The 23,289-nt window shown below is 41.7% G+C and overlaps 1 protein-coding gene across 6 annotated transcripts in view; it reads right to left on the bottom strand.

Moving 5' to 3' along the window:
- The window catches only part of LOC134533325 (glutamate receptor ionotropic, kainate 2-like), a 406,907-nt gene that overhangs the window by 365,150 nt on the left and 18,468 nt on the right, over positions 1-23,289 (bottom strand). For all 6 annotated transcript variants that reach the window (XM_063370828.1, XM_063370827.1, XM_063370832.1 and 3 more), the window contains exon 2: positions 7,460-7,546. In XM_063370828.1, coding sequence (XP_063226898.1) covers positions 7,460-7,544 — 85 coding nt within the window. In that variant the 5' untranslated portion in view covers positions 7,545-7,546. The remainder of the gene's footprint in view (positions 1-7,459; positions 7,547-23,289) is intronic.

The raw sequence follows: 23,289 nt of genomic DNA, 5'->3' as shown, positions 1-23,289 counted from the left end.
TGTATGCTCATGCCACCTTAATTTGGAATCATAGTAGAGACCTGGATATTTACATGTCTGTACTTGCGGTGCAGTTTCATTGTATACCTTGACTGGTGTGTTCCCTAGCTTTCTCTTGTTCGTAAACATGATAAATGCACTTTTTGTGGGATTGACTTTAATGGCCCATTTATTCCAGTATTTTTCTAATGACCTGATATGTTGCTGGAGGTAGGCCTTTGCTACATAGGGTTTGTCATCTTTAGCATAGATGACAGTATCGTCCGCATAGAGAGTGATGATTGTGTGTTCTGCTGTGGGCACATCTCTTGTGTATAGGGCATACAGCAGTGGAGAGGAGCTCCGCCCTGTGGCACCCCTGCCTGGATTTCTCTGGAGTGGAAGTTTTTCCATCGAGGACTACTTGGAATTTCCTATCCGAGAGAGAGCTGCGGATAAGTTTCCAGTAATTGGGGTGAAATCCTGCTTCAATTAGTTTATATATTAAGTATGTATGCTGTACTTTGTCAAATGCTTTTTCAATGTCCATGAACATAGCTGCATTTGTTTGTTTTCTATTGAGTCCTGTGATGATATATTTGGCCACTCTCGTGGTTGCATGTATTGTGGAATGGTTCACCCGGAATCCTATTTGGTGGTTGGGTAGAAGTTTTTGTTTGTTTACAAATTTATTCATTCGGTTGCAGATGATTTTTTCAAATAGTTTTGCCATGGAGTTAAGCAGGCTAATCGGTCTTCTATTTTGTGGAAATTTAGAATCTTTCCCAGGTTTGGGAATAGTAATTATTCGGGCTAGTTTCCACTTTTCTGGAAAACTGGATGTGTTACGTATTTTATTGTATATGGCCAGAAGGTGGAGTCGTGCATTCAGTGGTAATTTAGTGATGGCTTCATTTGTAATCCTGTCTGGCCCTGGGGCTTTATTTTTAGGTAGTTTCTTGATGACTTGGTTCATTTCTTTTAGTGTTATTTCCTTAATTCTGCTCGTCGGTTCTTGCCTGTCATGGAGTCTGATTGTTTGTTTGGATCTCTGGAGTTGGTCTTCGTCTATTAGTCCATGGTTGGGCTCGAATTGTAGTTCTAGCGTGTCAGCTATGGCGTCTACTTTGTCTTGTGCTGCATATACAATGCCCCTTTCTCCATGGATTATGGGTGTGTGGAGTTTAACTTTCTTTCCTGCAAGTCTACATTGTAGTTTCCACATTTGGTTTCCATCCTGCCTCACCTCAGTGATGGAAGCCGCTCAATTTGCATTTTTATGCTGAAGTGTCTTTTGTTGGATGAGAAGATTGAGTGCGGTTACTCTGCGTCTAAGTATTGGATCCCTTGTAGTTTTATATTGTTTTCTGGTGTGGTTTCTCTCCCTGGTCAGATCATCTATTTCTTGGTTTTGGTCCAGTCTTCTTTGGGGTTGTGGTACTACCCTGGTTGCCTGCTTTATATTATCTTTAATTATGTTTGTGATGATTTGCACTTCTAAATCTAGTTCTTCTATTGGAAATTGATCTACGTTTGGGTATTCACTTATGATTTGTTTGTAATGTTCCCAGTCTGTGGTTAGTCTCTTTTTGCCTGTTCCTTTAGTTGAATGTGTCTGCGGTAGTTTTATGGTCATGATGATGGCTAAATGGTCTGAGGTGAGATCTTGGATGACTTCCATATCAATTATCGTTGGGGTCTTCGTGATGGCGAAATCAAGGATATCTGGGAGAAAGTTTGTGTAGGCAGGATAGTAGGTGGGTTCCTGTGGTGCTTTGATGATGTAGTCATAACTTTCCGCCAGATTTTCTAGATATTTTCCGTTTTTGTTGTATTGCCTGTTTCCCCATGCTGGGGATTTGCTATTAAAATCGCCCGCTATGATAAAGTTTGGGGCATGTATTATTAGGTGTTCTTTTGTGTCGATTAGGTCTTTGTTGTTGGGTGGGCCGTACAAGGATGTAACTTGCAGGTCTCCATTTGCTGTTGGTAGAATAATACTGGTGGTGTCTGTTTTGGCTCCTGTTGGGGTGTGTGGAATGTGTGCTTTAATTAAAATTGCAGTCCCACCTCCTTGATTGCCTTCTCTGTCAGTCCTGTAGGTAATATAATTTTGTAGTGTATATCTGTGCTTAGGTTGTAGTTTTGTTTCTTGAAGTAAAGCAATGTCAATGTCATGTTGGTACATAAATCGTGCAAATTCGTAATCTTTATTGCGTAATACATTTGCATTTGCATTTTTAGTTCCTGCTGTGTGATTTTTGGGGTATTTACATGACCTATTTTGGATTTCTAGTGGGTGAAAATTTCCTGCGTGGTGTGTTTGCATATTTATTTTGTGCTATTTTTTGATATTTTTGTTCGGATATTTGTTGTCTTGTGCTTTCCTGTTCGTTGATATTTGTTTTATTTGATGACCTTTCTTTTTCTGCAGTGTGGTTTTCCATTGTTGGTTTTGCAGTGCTGTCTTCTGCATTGTTAGTTGGTGGCTTTGTTGTGTTGTCCTCCTTATGGTGTGTAGTTGGTGCTGGCTGGTTCACCGGCTGTTCTGTAGATTCAAAACTGGTAGATATGTCTTGCGACAATAGCATTATTTCCATTGCTATAGCATTGGCTCTTTGTTGTGTGGTGGTGTATTTTTGCACCTTTTTCTTGATTTGGAGTATGTACTGAATGGCCTGTTGAAACTCTGGTGTGTGGACGAAAGTAATCGCTTCTTGTACCTGCTCTATAGTTGAGGTGGCTTGACTTGGGGCTATTGTCGTGTCTTCCCTGGTGAGTGCTTTGGTCACCATCTGAGCTGGCCTCTGCTTGGTGTCATTTGAGGTTATTGTCACTGTTGGATCTTGTGTTGTTATTCCCCTGTGTGGTAAGCCTGGGAATGTGTCATCATCTAGTAGAGGTGGTGGGGCTTGTTGTTCTTCCCCTGTTAAATTTGCATGTGTTTCTTGTTTTGTTGCAATTTTAGCTTGAAGTTCCTTTTCTAAGGCAATGCGAGTTGGGCATGTAGGGGCATTCGCACGATGGGCGCCTTGGCAATTTTCACATTGGAATTTAGTTTGATCAACCTTGCAATCCTTTGTGTGGTGATTGCCAGCACATTTTACACATATTTCTGGCTGACTGCAGCAATCGCTGTGGTGCCCATAAGCCTGACACTTGAAACACTGTAGCAGGCGAGGCTGCTTTTTGTATGCTTCGACCTTGACCCTAACTCCATGTAGGCTGGTAAGTCTTTGTAGTTTTACCTTTTGTGTCGAGGGAACTTCCACTCTGTACAGTGGAAATGGTTGTTTCGTGACCAGGTTCTTAAGTTGTATGACTTGGTTGACTTGGAAGCCCGCCTTTTTTAACATTTCCTGTGCCTCACTGGCCGGTATTGAGGAGTGCAATCCTCTGAGAACTCCTGTGTACAAATCCGATTTTTGTCTGAAGGTGTAGTGAGGTACTTCATTTGTAGTGAGAATAGATTTACATTTGTTGTAGCTTTCCAGTGTAGGACAAGTGATTTTCCCTCCCTCTTTCGTGTATATGAGTTGGATTTCCATATCTTGTATTGATAATAATCGTGCATGCCTTTTAAATAATGCTAAGGAAGTCACAATTAATGGTGGAGGACGTCTTGGTCTTGTGGGTATGTTTTCCTCGTCCCCCTCTATTATTGGGTCCTCGACTATTATTTCAGGTGGTGTGGGTTTATTGTCTGGTTTTTTATTATTCCCTGTGGTTGGACTGTGTTTCCTTTTTTGAGATTCGAAATTTTCTCTAGTTGCTATTGTTTGTGGCTGTGTTGCATTTTCCTTTGTGTTGTCTGTACAACCTGATCCACTCCAGGGGCCCTCTGAGTGCACAGTGGCTAGTCCCGCTGAGGGCGTAGCTCCTGGAGTGGGGCCCAGTGCAGACTGTTCAGCGCCTGAGCTGGTCCTGTTTCTCCCAACCACTGACCATTTCGTGGCTGTGTCGTGGGAGCCTGGCTCCGATTGGGATTCCACAGGTGTTGTTTGTGCCTCCATTGTTAACACCGCAAGGTTTCCAGGAGGTGGTTTGTTAATTTTTGCCTTTATTGATTTTTCATTTCTTTGGGGACAGGATTCTATTGTTTGTGGGTGCTCTGCTTCTTCTGTGCTGTGGGGTTCTTCTTGTTGTTCTTGTCCTGAAGTGTGTGGCTGTTGTAGTTTTCTGCTCGCAAGGCTTGTTCTTACTGCTTTCACAAGAGATTTCCTGGCTGTTCGATTGATTGCCTTTGTTGTTGTAAGAGAAATCAGTTTTCCTGGTTGCTTAATAGTTGTTCCGGAATGGTTTCCTTTGTTTCCACTAAGTAGGGAACTCCCAGTCGCCTTTGTCCTTGAACCTCCCTGCATTGCAGGGAGATTCCTGTAATAAAAGTTGTTGCTATTTTCCAACTTCTTTCTTATCTCAGTTTATTTCTTCCCTCTTCTCTCTTTCTTCTTTCTTCTCTTCTTTCTTCTCTCTTCCCTCTCTCTTCACTCTTTGATCTTCGCTCTGCTCTAGGTGTGGCACACTCGGAGTGCAAAGTCAGACTTCTAGAAAGTCAGAAAAGTCGGACTTCCCTCCCCTGACTCGGCGTGATAGGCCGGCAGACTGCTCAGCCAATCACAGGGCACTACGGCGGCCGGTGCGCCAGGAAGGAATTCTTCTGTTCCACGTCTGGGTCACAGTTTCCGAGCGAGGAAACATGTGGATTTATAATATTGACGCATTTATCGTAAAAAGTCTGAGCAGTTCGGAAGTAGAAGTCTTGCGAAGTTTCCGACTCGGTTTCACGATGAAATGCTTCGACAGGGCAGTACACTGGGGCGTCTTTGTGTGGGATCTGTTCGTTAATCAGACTCAATTGTGGCCTGTGGTCTGCAGGCGGGAGGTTTTCACGAGTGAACACAATAGCTTCTGACATCGTTGTGTTCACTTTAATGCGCCACGTCGTGCACCACTGTTCTATCTCAGTGAGCGCAACTTGCAGCCTGGTAGGTTGTGGGTATGCTATACAGTACAGTATCATCTGCATAACAGCCTAGATTTACTAGTCTATGTAGCATGTCTCGCACATATACATTGAAGAGAACAGGGCCTAGGATGCTGCCCTGTGGCACTCCTGCTATAATCTTCTTTACGTCAGGCGTTGCCACTTCAGTTGGCACTCTGAAGGTTCTGCCTCCTAGGTAGGATGTTATTAATTGGACATAGCAGTCAGGGAAATTGTCTTGGTAGAGTTTGCAGAGAAGACCTGCATGAAACACTCTGTCAAAGGCTTTCCCTACGTGTAGACACGAAACGACTTCATAGTCTTGTACGTTAAATGCGCTGGTTATCTATTCAGTGAGACGTACTAACTGGTGAACTGTCGAATGAGCCAAGGCCGATAAACAGCTGTCGGGCCTATTTATAAGCTTGCGCAGAGTACTTACATCGTGCTTAATCGCGGGGAAGCAAAAAGGAAAGGAGGGGAGACAAAATTCTCGAGGGAGGAGGGGGAAGGTCTGCGACACAGAAGCGGTGGGCCGCTTCAGAATTATGTTTCGCATTGAATTCTTCTCACTTTTACAAAGTTTCAAAACGTTAGCACTTTATTTCTGGGAGAAACCAAACTTTCATATCTTGTATATTGCGGATTCAACAAGCTAACATTTTTTTTAAAGTCAATAATGCATAAAAGGTAATAATAAGTACTTACATGTTTTTGCAGGAACAAATACTCGAACGTTATCATTACGAAATTAACTAGTAAAATATACTGGTTGAACATAACCTCAAACTAACAGAGCAAGTCTTGGCAGGAGTACCAATTTTTAGTTTGCAACCTATCTTCGAATTTCAAAGTTTCTAAGAATGTCAAAAATTTTAATATGAATTCATTCACCAAAAAAATAGTTTCTTTTCTAAATTGAGGTGTTTTTCTTTTGATTTTCATCCAAAAAAGGAATTAATACCGAGAATTATAAATTAATGTCAAGAATCGCCCAGCTGATGTTCGGCGTGGTCTCGTGGGAGCTGCGAGTTATGTCACTAATGTCAGGTTGATGTCATCCAGATGTATGTCAGTGTCGAAGACTGGAGCAGTTACATCAAGCACGGGCTGGCTGGCAAAGGGGCAGGCAGATAATTTGCTATGTCTTGATTGTCATGAACTGGATGTTTTCAGCAGCGATGTTCCAAGAACTGTGTTTATTGCAGCGCTGAACACGGATCTCTTAGATTGGTTGGTTACTCAGTTGGTTTGTCTGCAAGACGGCTGACTGAGCGACGCCAGCTCTGAGCGAGTCAGCGGGTCGTGTCAGGGTCAGGAGATGGCGTGGAGCTCGAGGCGAGTGAAGGCGAGTGAAGGCGAGTGAAGGCGAGTCATAGCTTACCTCGACCCCGAGGACCGAAGGTATTAGTTGTGTGGGTCAACTCCTGATAACTAGTGTGACTAATATGTAACATAATTATTTTTTTTTTAATTTCATCCACCGGAAATCGAACCGATATCTCCGAAATACATTACGTAAGTGCGGTTTTTAATTAATTATTTTTTCTGAAATACTATTTAAATATTTTTTTAAATAATTTTCCTATGAATTTGACATTCCCGGGATCCAACCGAGTACTGTGTACTATGAAACAAAAGTTCTTTCTATTAAATCAATTCTATAAATATTAATTTTTTTAATGAATTTTTTTAGTAAAACTCTTTATTAGATAAGAATGGTATCGCGATGTCAATTTTCGTCCGATGTGTTAAATTTCAATTGTGATCAAGATCACTGTATTCTAAGATGGTGGCCATAACGTCACAAATACACGATTGGTACGCGATTGGTGGTAGGTCATTGACCTGCTCCTCTGCTTCTCAGGCCCCAAGCCCTGTACCAGAACATACCAACACATACTACTCGTTTTCCCAAGAACATTTTTTTGTTCTGAATGCATTTTCCTCAAATATACACCCAAATTCTTTCAAAACCTTAATTTTTCAAACCTGTAAATTATTTAATCATTTTTTTTTTAGTCATTATTGCTTCGGATTCAAATATAACCGCCGAAGGGCTTACCATCGACACCTCGATCGACATCTGAGCTTCAGGCGAGTCACCTCTGAGACCTCCTAGCAGAGTCTTGTTACTTCCTGTCGCATGTCCTGTCCCTTTCATTGTAACTGAGCCCTCGCTTGCGCTTGCAAAATCGTGATAAACGTAAACGTCAAAACAATGTTTTATTGACAATTTTGGTATATTTAAAGTTTATTGCTTTTTGCATGCATAATATAAGCAAAAATAAAATGTACAAAATTCAAACATCCTATCCGGACACAGGGTTAAAGACTCTTGATTTGTGTTATTATTTGGTTACAGTTTTTTTATCATGAAAAGTTAATTTCCATTACTACAGGGCCAATGGGCCGAGTGTCCAGGTGGTTCCGCGTGTTCTATTGTATAGTTCGCTGGCTGAAGCTGGATCCCAGCTGTCAGCCAAGTGTGTTTACCAATGCGGATGTCCTGCGGCAGAGCCCAGCATCCTCCCAGGAGCAGCAGCACGGTGTGGACCAACATGCTGGCTTCCATGCGCATTCCTGGAAGAAACAAAACAAAAATGGAGTGTGGTTGTGTCATGGACATGGCTGTGTGTTTTACAAGAATACGTGTGCGTAACAGATAATATTTTATATACAAAAAATAATATACATGCTATTTAATGTATGTTATAATCATGTTTGAACACTAAGAAGGTACCTTCGGATTTACATGTTTCGTTTATGATAGCAACTATTTCCGTTCGTTGGGTTCAGGAAATAAATCATGTAAACAAATAATTACAGTGTTATAACTTTGTTAATTATAAGTTTGTGATACGAAAAGTACCATACAAATGGCGTACAGGATACATCGAGATTTATGGTAAACGTTAAATCAATATAGGTTGTATCCATCCGAACATACAATTCACCATGGAGGTAGAAGTGGAAGGAAAATTGCCATTCTGGATGTCTTGGTCACAATAGGAGAGGATATTCACATCGGCCACATTGTTTACAGAAAGCCAACCCACACAGACAGGTATCTACAACAAGTGCACACCACCCTCCATCACAGAAAAGAACAGTCATCTCAACTTTGGTAAACAGAGCTTGAGCAATTTGTGAAGAAGACAATATTGGGGAAGAAATGAAACATCTTACAAGTGCTCTTCAAGCGAATGGTTATTCAAAGTCAGAAATCAGGAAAGCAATGAAACCACCTCAACAGCAAAAGAAAGAACATCTTCCTAATAAATCCTTCATTCCTTATGTCAAAGGAATTTCTGACCAAGTGGCAATAATTCGTACGAAGCATGAAATCCATACAGTTCTCAAACCCATGAACAAGATTGAGGGGTCTCTGACATCGGTAAAGACAAAAATTCCTGCCGAAACCCTAGCCGGTGTGTACAAGATTCCATGTTCCTGTGGCAAGGTATATATAGGACAAGCTGGCAGACAAATAATCACAAGGGTTAAAGAACACATCAGTGACTACAAACATGAAAACCTACGATCAGCTAAAGCAGAACACTCCATGGAAATCAGACACAACATTGATTTCGACCAATTCCACTCCATATCTAACATCCGACAATACAAGTAAAGATACATTCGATAATCAGTAGAAATATTAAAACATCCAGCAAACATTAATATAGAAGATGGTTACAAATTAAGCAAAATATGGAACCCACTATTTATAAATCCCAAAACATGGCTCCAAATCCAACATCAGACATATCGCCCCTGATTGGCAAAACAGCCCAGCCAACCAGAAGAAACGAAGGTTCTGATTGGCCCACAGCTGCAGCCAATCAGGAAGCACCTTCCCCTAGGTAACTGCTCCCTGATGATGGCGACTGCAATGTCGACCGAAACGTCGGTGAATTATTCGCCAAGGACGCGGATACAACTCAGAAGCCAAACTACTTCAGACAATGGCCTTGGAAGCCTGCGAACATTCTTTAAAAAGTATTTTATTTAAAAATATATATTTGGAAAATACATATTTTGTATATATTTTTTTAAATATAATTTCCAAAAGTATCTTATATCTGATATCTCAAATGATTTACTCAAAAGTATATTGTAACTTGTATTCCAGATAATATTTATGAGGTATCTTGTACATCTCTGAAATACCACACAGCGAGACTCTTTCCAGCATCGATGTTACATCACGGGCTAAGATTCCAGAATGGTTTAGCTTGAGAGTAAAGTGTTTTCAAACAAATTTTAGATAAAAGCCCTGGTTCAACACAACAAAGACATTCGACACGGCACAATTCAGCGCTAACTGCCTTACCGAGAAGATAGTCGGGTGAAACGCAAACAGCGCTAACTAAACCAGATGCTGACATGAACCCTCATCGGATAAAGTCTCTGAGGACATGGGTGAGATCTACATGAAAACGAACTATTTATTAAGTGTGAAAATTACATCGCATATCTTCAAGTCAGTTAATTAGAAAGAATTAGTATCGTGAATGAACAAAAATGCAACCTGATTGTGAACTATCGCACAAAATGCAGTTCACGGCCAGTAATTTCGGCGTTTTTTTTTTTTTCGCCGGGAAGTATTTACGTCCTTATAAAATCTTGGTAACTGTGACTCTATAAGCCCCCATTTTTGAGACCAGCAATGGAATACGGTCGTCGCAATGAGCACATTGCCATCTAAAAGTTTAAAGAACAAACCGGATTTGTTGTACAAAAGTATGGATTATTTTTGTATCTCGAATACTGATACTTGGGGGATAGCACTGATGAGCTTGTGGTCGACGAAAATGCAATTATTGAAGTCAAGTGTGTTCCTTCGGAATTATAATAAGGTTTTCAAGAAAATGCAATGAGAAAAAATAATTTCTATATAATATGAACGATGATTAATTTAATTCTAATTCGTCTTATTTTAATCAGCTGTAAGGACTTTAAGCATTACAGAGCGCGATTACTGCTACTTCATATTTATCTTTGATGTTTGTCAGAAGTAGTATATAATAGGGCATACTGGTACAGGCTTCAAGGCTGCCGGAGCCTGGAGCCGACCCACATCTTTGTTGTAACGTCACGGCGGCCATCTTGGACTAAAATATGACTCAAAATGACTCAAAACATGAATACGATCTCGACAATATGCGATAGGCTCCAAAGCACTATTTTCTACAAGAGCTCCAATGATCCAATTGATCCAATTGGCCAACAGCTCCAATTGCTCCAAAGATCCAAATGCTCCAAATGCTCCAACAGTCATTGGCTCCATCAGTCATTGGCTAACAGTCATTGACTCCAGCAGTATTTTGGCTCCAACAGTCTTTTGGCTCCAACAGTCATTGGCTCCAACACTCTTTGGTTGCAATAGTCATTGGCTCCAAGAATCATTGGCTCCAATAGTCATTATCTCCAATAGGCATTAGCTCCAATGAAAATAAAAATATAAAATATAAAAACAAAACAAAAAAAATACAAAAAATTCTGTCTTGTTCTAGAACTCTATCCTTGCTCAACAACGGTGAAGTTCACAAGCTTGCAAAAGCTTTTTTTTTTTCATTCATTTTTTGGTTCTTATTTAAATGTTTATTATTTTTAATATTTTATTTTTATTTTTTATCTGTGATATTCCTGATATAAAGGAAAAAGTGCTTTAGTTTTCTCCGAGTGCTCCTGGTTATTTCTGACAATATATTGTTAGTTTTCTCCGAGTGCTACTGGTTATTTGTGAGAAATATATCTCTGCATTAAATATTTGTTACTTAATGAATCATGCAATTTTATTAGAGTTGCATTTAAATTGAGAAATTCTGGTACAAAATTATCACTAATAACAATTTTTATCAGGTGGAATTCACACAAAAAAGGACTAATTACTCGGTCAAATCATATGTTTTGAGACGGCTGCGAAGCACTATAATACAAGACGAACTTCCTTCTCCTTGATGTCTAGCGAAGCCATCCTTCTTTTTCGATCGTTAGTGAGCATCCCCCATCCCACATAAAATAAATAAATAAATTTTGACTCAAACAACACGAGAGGACATCCCATGTCAATAATCGGAACTACTTGAAACAAGTTCTTTTGCATGAGATAAATTAACTCTCGCTGCTGAGTGGAGCTATTGTAGCCAGTTGGAGCCATGTATCTTCGAGTCCTCGTAACCTTGTGTTGTGACTTACAATATTTTTATCATTTGGAATTTAAAATGAAACAACCATTACTCAGTTAAATAATATGCCCTGAAACATCTGAGAAGCACTAACATACAAGACGAACTTCCTTCTCCTTGTATCTAGCGAAGCCTTCCTTCTTTTGCGATCGTTAGTGAGCATCCCGTATCCCACATAAAATAAATCAATAATATTTACCTGCAAGCAAAATGTGGCGTCATCTGTAGTTGAAAAGCAGAACTACATACAACAAGTTGCATTGCATGAGATAACTTAACTCTCGCTGATGAAATATTTAAAAAAATTTATTTAAGTAAAGGTTCCAATTTGAAAACTGACAGTTTGCATATAACATTAGTCACAGAAGCTACCATGGATCATGGTTTGTTATCTGCATCTGAATCGGAAAGAAGCTGCTGTAAATACTGTAGCAAGAATTTTGTCATGAGAAGAAATGGGTTAAACACCCACTGTGCCATATATCATAATTTTCGAGCACAAATTATTATTTTGAATTAAATTTTTAATTTTTAAAGAAGGATACCACAAAAATTAAGTTGCCTTTTTAATTTCATTTAATTTTGTTTCCATTATAGTAGACTCCGACGTAATCTTGTCCAACCCAGTGCACCAGCGCTTGTTCGCAGGCCCAATTAGATACATTTTGCTGACATTTGGTGATCGCGGTATCTCGGCCGCGGTTTGCATCATGTTTTCTCCCTGTAACAGTATGACTTTTCGTGCCAGCGAACTCTACCCCGAGCCCACCGCTAGCACCTTTCATTTCTCGGAGGCAAGCATAGGTGAGCTGTTTGGCAGCACGTCGAGGAGCATATTACAGTCCTCGGCGACGCCTCGGGACGGTCAACACGACGCCTTTCCCAGGCGACTTAGCAAGTTTAGACCCCCCTTCCCTCATCACCCACCTGTGGCTTCACGAGTACTTCAACCCGGAGCATCGACCCCCAGTGAACTCGCGCGGAGTAAATGGTCTCTTCAAGGACATTTTCCCTTGTCAAACAGAGCCCTCGGCGAAGCCTAGCGGCAGGAAAAATCCTTAACCTTGCTCGGTCCACTGGTTGCGAGTGTGACCAGTGCACTCTAGCGGACATTTCTGTGACCCTTCAGGCAGGTTATCATCTTGGCCGCCAGAGCGCACTACTCATGCCTCCCATAAGAGACAGCTTGTCACAATCGACCTTGGCAGCAGTCGCAGTGCGATTGCGACCTTAGTCCACCTGCGACTCGCGTGAGAGCGCGGCGAGCATTTTGATGTCTGCTTCGCCCCTTCGGGCATCTCCGGACACCTTCGGACCATCACCACTCCCCCCCCCCCCTTCTTTGGATGGGGGCAGTTACTTTCTTTAATTAGGTGCACCGACGCCAATTTTCAAGGATTCGGCGGGCAGCATCTGGTCTGTGCAGACCACACGTCGCGATTCGCGAGAGTCCAACTCTGTAGTACTTCCAAGACTCGACACTACGTCAGGTAGTCTCCAACGTCGAGGCATAGATGCCTTATTTTTCTAATTTGTATTTTTTGCTGCCCATAATAGGTTTTTTTTATCTAAATTTATTTCTTAATTTTTCGTCATGGCTTCCGCAGACTTCCGCGCCGGAATTTGCCTACTTGAATCCTGGAGCCAGCTAACGTGACTTCACCCCGCTGTTTGGGTAAGTGATCGTCATATCCTCCCCCCTTTTTGCCTTTCCCTGGGCATAGTCTTGCCCAGACTTAGCTGCCTGTTAACCAGTCTAAGCTATTTGGGACTTTGGTTACAGGCGGGGTGCAAGAATAACATGCAAGATTAGCCTGCAAGAATTAGAATGGAACTTCTCTGCCAAAATTAGCAGTCCGAGATTGGCTACCATGCAGTCTCAAGTTTTCTCCCCTTTCCGGTCGACATTCAAGTTTCTACATAAAACGAATTCTTCTGGACTTTAATCAACAAAAATCTCCAGTGCCAGGACCGTCCAGTTTTCAGGACACAGGATTTAGTTATATTCATTTCAAAGGAAAATTAAAAACAAAATGTAATTGTCTTTCTTTTGAGTCTGCGAACTCACTTAAAACCAGGGTCAAATTTAAGAGATATGGTTGTTTTACTTTTATATGTATTTTTTTACCCCGGGGTACCCTTCTGTTTATAATTAATATATATTTGAATACATGTGTAAAGATAAAAGAAAAGAAAAAACTAAGTAAATTATTTTAGTAAAAGGGCCGTTATATAAATCAAACCAGCAGTCTTGTTATTTCGTTATTATTCATCCTCGATCCACATAGCCTCCTAGAGTTCCTAGTAGGTTATAAGTAAATATCTTTGTACAACATCTGGGCACCTCTGTGTTTATTGTTGTGGTTGTTTTGTTTTCTGGGCTAATGCTTCCAAGGCCTTAATTTTTACTTATTAATTTATTGAGTGTTTACCTGCAGCCCAGCATACATTACAAAATGGAAGCAGAGCATGGTTAGATCTTTGCTACAACTGGTAGCATTTAGCATGATTTACTTTCTGTCTGCTTTGGTTTGATTTATGAACATGCTTTAGTTTTTTGGTATAAATAATTTTTGTTTAACTTTAAGACTTTTGTTATACAGTATTATTCTAAGTCCTAAAACTGGCATGACCCCTTCTTTATTTTTAATTTCTTTGTAAGTTTAAATTCATTTCGCTCTTCGAGCAAACGAGTTTGCGTTCCACCTGGCCGGAACGAGGTTAGCGAGCGCCGTGCTCAGCGCACATGCGTTCGTGCCCTATCTCCCCTCCCCCCGCACACATCCCACGGCATGCGGAAGCATCAGCAGACAGGTTCGGCGCCCCAGTGACCTTGTACGGTCGCCAGCCAGTACTAAGAACGCGCGCACGTGACAGGAAGACAAACACAATATTTATTTATTTAATTCCAAAGGCACATGCTCTCTCTCAGCGGTAAATTTCTCTTTAGATCATAATTAGTATAAGTATTAGTATAATTTACTAATTATTATAGGTTAAGAGTGTTTGTTTTGTGGGTAGTTTAACTTTAGAATAATATTTTAATATACACTTTGGTTAAGAGTTAGAGTCGAAATTTTCTTTTAGTAGTTTTTTTACGGCTCTTCTACGAGCCGATAAAAGCATCATGTTTGCCCCTGAGATGCTCTTGAAGGACGAAGTCCAATACGATCTCCTATTTAGAAACCAATCGGACTCGGGCGATGCTGTCTCATTGAGGCGGCGCCTCAGAGTAGCTTTACATGATGAGTTGCCGCAGTCTGTTAGCAATTTAAATTTGGACATGTTGGACGAATTTTCGGTTTGCGGTAGAAAATTTGAGGAAATTGCTAATGCTACGAGTGGTTTAGATGAAGAAAATAGTCAGGCAAACATCACTCGCCTCCTCATTAGGCTCGGACATGTGACACGCCGTTTCAATAATCTGGCGGTGTTGTCCGCAGGCATTTAAATTGTGTATACCAACGGGAGATACAGAAAAATCTAAACAGGCACTTATACTTGCGACCAAACTGCGAGCCCGGGCAGCTGTTTTAGAAGCCGCCCAGAGATCCGCGGAATGGAAAACTCTAACACCAGCACTTGAGAGTGAAACCCCTGCGCACGTAGTGGAGAACACCCCCTCCCCGCCCCAGGAAACTACGCAACCGGAGGAGCGACCTCCAAGGACTTTCGGCAAGGCCACAGCTAACCACGGTAGCCAACCTACCACTCACGACGACCCAGGCGGCCATGTCCATCCATTCAACTGTACCCCAGGTAGACTGCCACGTGGCATACCACGAGGCAGCACGCCACGAGTGTGACATTCTCCAGGCCCTATCTGGATACTACAAATTATCCCTGGCATCCTAATTTAGCCAGTATGTATTTACCTTTCACCACCTCTCCCCTTCCTTATAATCCATACCTACAGTTCACGTCCAGTGTACCATCAGCACAAGGCACACCCCTTCTTCCGGCGCACCCACTGCAAACTCTCCTGGTCACACCTCAGATCACACCGGGCCAGCTGTGTCCTTCAACGGTGTACCGACCTATCATTCTGCCAGCCATGATGACACAAGAGCACCAAACAGTCCCTGTGCCACCACACACAGTTCCCAATCAGGCCTCTACGCAACCTTCACATTCAAACGACAGTAATCTGTACAATCTCTACGGGAAAATTCAACACCCGATTGAACGACTGTGAACAGGTCTGCCAGAGACCAACGGACTCGATCCGCGAAAATTAATTGATTTTTTGAAACACTTGTTAAAATTGCACCAAAAGGGGAATATCCCGGACAAACAACTTTTTGAGGTGATTTTCCCATTATCCCAGCCTCCTTTGAGTGAGCGCATCTAACTCGCAATTCAAGAAAATTTAACTTTTGATCAGTTTCATGCTGATATTTTAGATTTTTTTTATTCCTGCCCGCCTGCGTTTAGACATACAGCTGCAATGGTTTAATCGCCTGCAACAGCGAGATGAAGCTTATCCGCATTACATAGCGGACATTAAACTGGCTGTACAAGTGCTCCGACTGGGAGTCAAAGAGCAAGACATCGTGAGTTCGATCCTTGACGGCATCAACCCAGCCGAAAGATCACGGCCTGTTTTTCAGGCTCGTCCGCGAAATTTTGCGGAGCTAGATAAATTGTGTATACACTCCACCGACGTGGAATATGCTGACTACCAGCTGAATAGGCCAGGCTATTTCCACGACAGTTCGAACTCCGGCGGGGTAAAGGAAAATAAAACGTTTCTCAGTAAACATCAGCCGCAGTCCAAACACCAGACAGAATTTTACAATTCTTGCAAACCTAAATACAACCAACAACAGAAGTTGCATTGTACTTTCCATAAAAGGGATGGCCATACCATTGACCGTTGCTATGTCAAATACAACAAACAAAATTCCTACAATTCAAAAAACACGTAAAGCGGTGGCCCGACCAATTTGCGTTTGGGTCACCTACAGACAACAACTCTTGGAAATTTTCCTACGATTGCGCAAATCAGTCAACGAACACAAACAAAAATTTAACACCCCAGAAATTTTTCCACAATGGGCAAAGAATACACAAAAAGAAATCAAAGCTTAACAGTAACAGGAAAAAACAAAAAACAGCACAAGAAAACAGTAAAAAAATAATCGGTTACGCATGCACACATGCAAAACATGTGTGAACCCATTCAAACATGGCAAGATAAAATGCCATAACATTTTTGGTAATATCCCTGCGGTACTACCATATGTGAAAACATTGATTGGCAAACAGGAAATAACAGGTCTCGTTGACACTGGCTCGGTAAGAAGTTTTATTTCAACCAAATTATTTCACACATTGCAACAGGATAAGGCCATTAGAAAAACCGAACCTACTGATTTGCGGTGTTTTACTGCATCAGAGTAGCCCCTGAGTGTGAAAGTAGCCGCGATCATTTAGGTAAAAATTTATTTGTATTCCTGGAATTTTCCATTTCTAGTTGCGAAAGATCTAGCCACCGACCTTATCTTTGGTTCTGACTTCATCGCCAAAACAGGCTTACTGATTGACTTGCAAGCCAGGCAGGTCTCTTTCAATTTCAATCAAGGTTTCCCTATTCCTTTTGTGAACCCGCTAAATATATAATCCAGCTTTTCGGCCCCTATTACAGCCACCGCTGATGATGGAAATGTAAGTTTGGACCATTTCAGCCCAGTTCAAAGATCGGCCATTAGTAATTTATGCGACCAGTTTCCGGATGTTCTCACCAGTAAATTAGGACGAACACATCTCATAGAGTACAAGATTGAATTAGTAGACAAAACACCCGTCAAGTCACATCGCTAACAGCTTTTAGGTCCTAAAAGGCAGGTTATGCGAGAACATGTTCAAAAACTTTTAGACAAGAAGGTCATCGAACCCTCTACCTCCGCGTACAGTTCACCAGCTTTTCTCATGCCTAAGGGCAAAGACCAACACTGCTGTGTAGTGGACTACAGAAAAATTAATCAGCGTATCGCCATTGAAGTTACGCCATTACCTGACCTCAATACAGCCTTCCATTGGTTTAGCAAGGCAAAGTATTTCAGTGTTTTCGATTTAAACTCAGCTTACCGCCAAATTCCCCTTACAAAATATTCAAAACCAATTACCGCCTTCTGCGTACCTTGGAACCTCTAACAAAATACGGTGGTACCATTTGGGTTAGCCACCGGAGCCCAGGTCCTCACTCGACTCCTGGACCAGATACTAGGCGATCTGAAATTTAAAACTTTGTATAATTATCTTGACGACGTCGTCGTATTTTCAGAAACTTTTGAGGTACACATCAAGCACCTTTCAGAGATATTAAGCAGACTAAGGAAAGCCGGACTAACTGTCAATACTAAAAAAGTCAAATTCGCTGTACAAGAACTATCCTTCTTAGGACATTTAGTTTCAAACACAGGTATTACTATTGAGCCATCTAGAACACAAACTATAAGGGATTTTCAACCTCCAAAAGACCCTAAGGGCATTGCCTGTTTTATTGGCATGGCCCATTTTTATTCTAAATTCATCCCTAACTTCGCGGAACATGCCGCACCGCTTAATGCACTTCCTAAGAAAAACACGATTTGCATGGGGTCCAGAACAAGAAGAAGCATTAATATTTCTAAAACGTGCGATCACCAGTCCCCCAGACCTGCAAATGGCGGATTTCTCAAAGCTATTCATCATACAAACAGACGCGTCCAGTGTAGCCATTGGCGCCGTCTTATCTCAGGGATTTGAAGGTCACCGACAGCCCATAGCTTTTGTGTCTCTGGATGCTTACACACCAGGAAAGAAAGTCCTCCTCGGTATACGAGCTGGAATGTTTGGCAGTTGTTTTTGGAATCGATAAATTTAGGCAATTTCTAGAACACAGGGAATTTCTATTGGAAATGGACAATCAGGTGTGACGTCACCATCACAGTCGTTACTGCATATCTGTGCAGTTTGTGATTACTTCATTTATTTATTTTATCTTTGTCTTATTTCTCTCAGCATTTAATTTTTTTTTGATCGTTGTTGCTGTGTTATAAGCTAAGTACCTCTATGGAAAAGAGAGACTATAATGGTTTAAAAAAGAAGGAAAGGTTTTTTTTTGGAAGGCCATGTATATTTAATTTGTTTTTGTGAATAATGCTTGATCAATATAGGACGATTGGATGGATTTTAAGTAAGTGTACAGATATGATTTGTTTTTAATTAGAATGAGAGTTAAATTTATATACTATAAGGTAATAGCATACGTATTATTGACGCAAATGAATTGAAGTTATTAATATTTTTTTTATCAATAATAATCACAATATAAATCGTCTCACACCCAGAGGTTGAGTAAGTAGTTTCAAAATTTTCTCCCTGAGCTAGAAAAAAGAACTGGACATTGAAAAAATAAAAATATTATTTATTACTATTATTCAAACATACCATGTCACAAACCTAAGGACTCTTGAGTAAGCCATGTCCAACGTAAATCCAGGACATTAACAAGTTAAAGGTTGTACCGTCTGGCTTATTAATAAATTTACCTTAGATATGGTTGTTAATGATAATAACTGGTAATATTTAATGAAATAAGGCGTCACAGAAGAAGTGGAACCCATCCGTGGGGCACGAGTAGTGAGACGACACGATAATAATAATAATAATTATTATTGTTTTTTTTTGTTGTATATATTTTGTCGTTATGATTACCTAGTTTGTTTCATACACTATTGAGCTATGCCACGTCTTAATCCCATTGTTTATAGCTTAAGGAATCGAACCGAAGGATCAACTGATGTTGACGAGAATGTAGAAAGAGGAACACAATTATCCAACAGCGTTGCATTGACCGCAAATTCGGAAGAATTGAGTATGTCAGGATCACTTGAAAATCATGCCCAATTGTTAGACACACACGCAGGAGAGAGTGAGAGCGTGAAGTGGCCCATAACAGATACACAACCGGCTATACCTCCATCTACACCACCACCTAATGTTGAGTTACCCACTTATGACATGGATATCACAACCGGCGGCTTGCATAGTCTAGCGCCATCAGATAATGTAGCAGCCAGTGTAGCTACTTTTCAGCCTGCTACTGTCACTAATTTTAGTGCGGTATCTGTACCTGCACCTACCATCATTGACATGGAAGTATTACTACAAACGCTGAATAATCTTTCAGCTAAGATAGATCAGGGACAGGTTGATCTTTCAGCTAAGATAGATCAGGGAAAGTTTGATCTTTCAGCTAAGATAGATCAGGGACAGGCTGAGCTTTCAGCTAGGATAAACCAAATGCAGGGTAACGTAAATAACGTACAGGAATGTATTGAAATGCGTTTGTCAGAGCAGAAAGAAGCACTAGAGCGGTTAACTGAACAGGTAGCACAAGGTCATTCTAGAATAAATGATCTGGAGTCTAGTACAACAGCTTTACTAGTTACGGCCAGGGAAGAACGTCAACGAATCCAGGATCAGTGTGTTCGCAATCATACTGTACTTAGGGAAGAAATGCACGGGCAGACTGAACAGTTACAGTTGCGTCTCGAACAAGTAGAAGAGGCTACCGCAACCTTATCTAGTCGGATCGATACACTGAGTAACGAGTGTACGCAGGTAGCAGAGAAGGCGGCTGACTGTCGTACGGTACAGCTGTGCCAGCGCGTCGAAAGTCAATTGAATAACCAGTTCAGTGTTCAACAACACCTGGAAAGTCAAGTGAAGGAGCTGGAGCGGCGGTTTCAGGGATTAGACACAGACCAGTTCCCTAGATTACCCACACAACCGAGTGACAATCCAGTACACAGCAACAGGGGCGCTAACGGACCAGCAGAGTCACTAGTTACACAAACATCTGAGCGACCCGTGCTGAATGCTACCGTGGGCGGTCTTACCATCGATCAGGCTGCACTACTACACCACCCAGCTAGGCAGTGGAGTGAATCTATGCCAACCTTTACGGGCAAGGCAACAGAAAACCCCATACGATTCCTAAATAAATTTGAGGAATATGCCCGTACATTCGGTCTTAACGACACCGAAAAACTTAAATGTTTAGGCTCTGCGCTCAGAGGAAATGCGTTCTACTGGTATGAAATGTTACAGACAACTACCACGTCATACCAGCAATTCATCGACATGTTCAGGCAACAATACTGGAGTCTGAGGACGCAAGGCAACTTGAGGGCCCAATTACACACTGAGCGATATGACCCCAAGAAGGGCATGTCATTAGAAGCCCACATTTCTAGTATGTATGAGAGGACTCGTTATCTAGATTTGGTTATGTCTGATGACGAATTTATAGCGACGGTGCTTACTCAACTCCCGCTAAAATACCAAATCCAGCTAGCTGGTAGAACATATGGTGAGGTCGGGGAGTTTAGAGAACAACTGTTGATGTTTGATAAATTGGAGAGACTCAACCGCAGTCAGACGTCACGGGAGGAAACAGAGCGCAGTAACGCTTATCAGAAGCATGTGCCTATGCACAATACATGGCAGAACCGGGACGTCAAAACAAAGGACGACAGGCGAGCTTCCGTAAACTACATGAATTGGCAATACCAAGATGAGAATCCCTATCACAAACAATTTTTTAAGGGACAATATCAAGGTAAACACCAGAAAAGACGTTCTATGCCTTACAGGAAAAAAACATGGTGGTCCAGCAACAGGAATCACAGCAGCGACCATGAGGGCGAACGACGGGATCAATTTGAAAGCCAGAAGGGAAACAACAGACGCTCACCATCCCCGGAGCTACGGACACACAGGGAATCCGACAGAAGGAGGCGCGCCTACTCGGAAGACGAATACGATGACCATCGCAAGTATTTCCAGACGTCCGAGCAGCAGAGATCCTATCGTGCAGAGTACCGACTGCCAAGTCAGTCCCCTACTGAGCAAGACCGACAGCGCAGTACGCACTCAGCGGAAAACAACTCTGTCAATAAATCACCTTCCACTTCATTCCCTCCACCGTTCACCACACCACTGCAGCAACAGCAGCAGCTCAGTTACTTCGCTAGAAATGAGCCAGTTAACCCGATTGCGGCCAGCTTCCAGCCGACAGTACACAACACAGCCAACGGCGGTGTCTGGGTACCTACAACTGCAGCTACTTCCGCAACGATTAGTGGACGTGACACCGAGAATTCAGCGTTAAACTAGAGAGGGTTCAGGTTAACTTGCCCCGGACTGAAACCCGTAATCCAGGCAAGGGGTTCGCCTTAGTGGGTGCCAACGATGCAAACGCACCTGTTTATAGCTGTGTTTGTTATAGAAAATTTTTATGCACAGTTATTTTGCGTGACAACGAACGAGATTTTCTATTCAAAGAAATGACCAATGATGATATGCCACGTATGCGCAATATTTGTCCGGAAATAAGACTGACAGTGAATGGACTAGACACATTAGCTTTGCTCGACAGCGGTGCGGAGGTAACATGCGTCAGTGAAGAGTTAGTAAAAACATTAGAGCAACAAGGACAGCTGCTACCTACTATCCCTGTTCCTTCACTGAAAATAATTGGAGTTACTTCTAGAGCCAGTCCAATCGTAAACAAACAGGTTCTACTCAGGATCGAAGGGATAGGGCAGCCCAAATCTATGACAGCTCTGGTCGTTAAGGGGCTTGCAAAATCCCTAATTGTAGGCACAGATTTTCTGACTCAGTTTGGAGTGATAATAAATTTTCGTTTGTGGACCATCACAACAAACGATTCTGATGCGCCAGTACAGCTGACAGACAGCTGGCAAGTAGGTGAAAATTTAGTTGGTCTACTAGAAACCTGTGATTTGACACGCACTATCATGCACAGTCAACTCGACAATAGCCTACTAGCTTCCTTAGAAGATTTGTGTAACGCCTTACAAGGGATTACCACAATAAAACAGTCGCAAGTAGATCAGCTCTACAATCTACTAACACTCCATCAGGCAGTATTTTCTGACAAGCCTGGCCTCAACAAATTTTATTCGGCAAAAATAACTATTATTGAAAATGCAAGCTATCACAGGAAATCTTATGCAATACCAGCGAAATACCTGCAAGAAGCCACGGAATATTTGCGCTTGATGTTAGATTGGGGCATCGTAAGGAGAGAAGCCAGTCCATTTTCTAATCCAATAGTTTGTGTGGGAAAAAAAGACGGGACTGTCCGCTTATGTTTGGACGCCCGCGAACTGAATAAAATAACAGTGAAGGACCGCGAAAGTCCGGTACAGACATCGGAAATTCTTAGACTGTACCAAGGAACAAAGTTTCTGACTACATTAGATTTGTCATCCGGTTATTGGCAAATTCCGCTTGAACCTGCATCATGTCAATATACCACATTCCTATTCAGAAACCAGCAATACGTATTCCGGGTCATGCCTTTTGGCCTCTGCAATGCTGTTGCTGAGTTTACTCGCTGTTTAGATGCCACTCTAGGACCAGAGTGTATCGCTTACGCTCGCGCTTATGTTGATGACATACTAATAACGTCAAACAGTTTCGAGGAGCATATCACACATATTCACACCGTGCTAGAAAAATTACATCAGGCAGGTATGACTGTCAAACTCCGCAAATCTATTTTCTGCAGGGAAGAGTTGCCGTTTTTAGGGCATGTGTTGACACCGTACAGTATTAAAACTGCTCCAGATAAACGTCAGGCCATCCATGAATTCCCTACCCCACGGAATGTAAGACAGCTACGAGCATTTCTGGGATTAGTAGGATTCTATCGGAACTACTCAAATAAAGTGGCTGGTATAGCTATACCATTATTTGAACTTTTGAAAAAAAATGCATCTTGGTCCTGGCTTGAAAGACAAGAAGATGCTTTTGTAAAATTGAAACAATTATTTCTCAATGAACATGCAATTTACCACCCGGTACAGGGGCGTGAGTTTAGACTTTATACCGATGCTTCAGATGCAGCACTGGGTTGCAAGCTAGCCCAATGTGACGACAACGGGGAAGAGAAAACAGTCGCAATGGCGAGTCGTACTCTCAACTCTGCAGAAAAAAATTACACGGTGACTGAGCGAGAAGCGTTGGCTATTGTGTGGTCACTGCAAAAATTTCGTGACTTGTTACTAGGTGAAAAGATAATCCTTCTCACCGACCACCAAGCTCTGATATGCT

Source organism: Bacillus rossius, chromosome 6, assembly GCF_032445375.1.
Source record: "Bacillus rossius redtenbacheri isolate Brsri chromosome 6, Brsri_v3, whole genome shotgun sequence".
In the NCBI taxonomy this organism is placed as follows: Eukaryota; Metazoa; Arthropoda; class Insecta; order Phasmatodea; family Bacillidae; genus Bacillus; species Bacillus rossius.
Note: the sequence above shows the minus strand (reverse complement) of the source record. Positions and strands in the feature narration are given on the sequence as shown.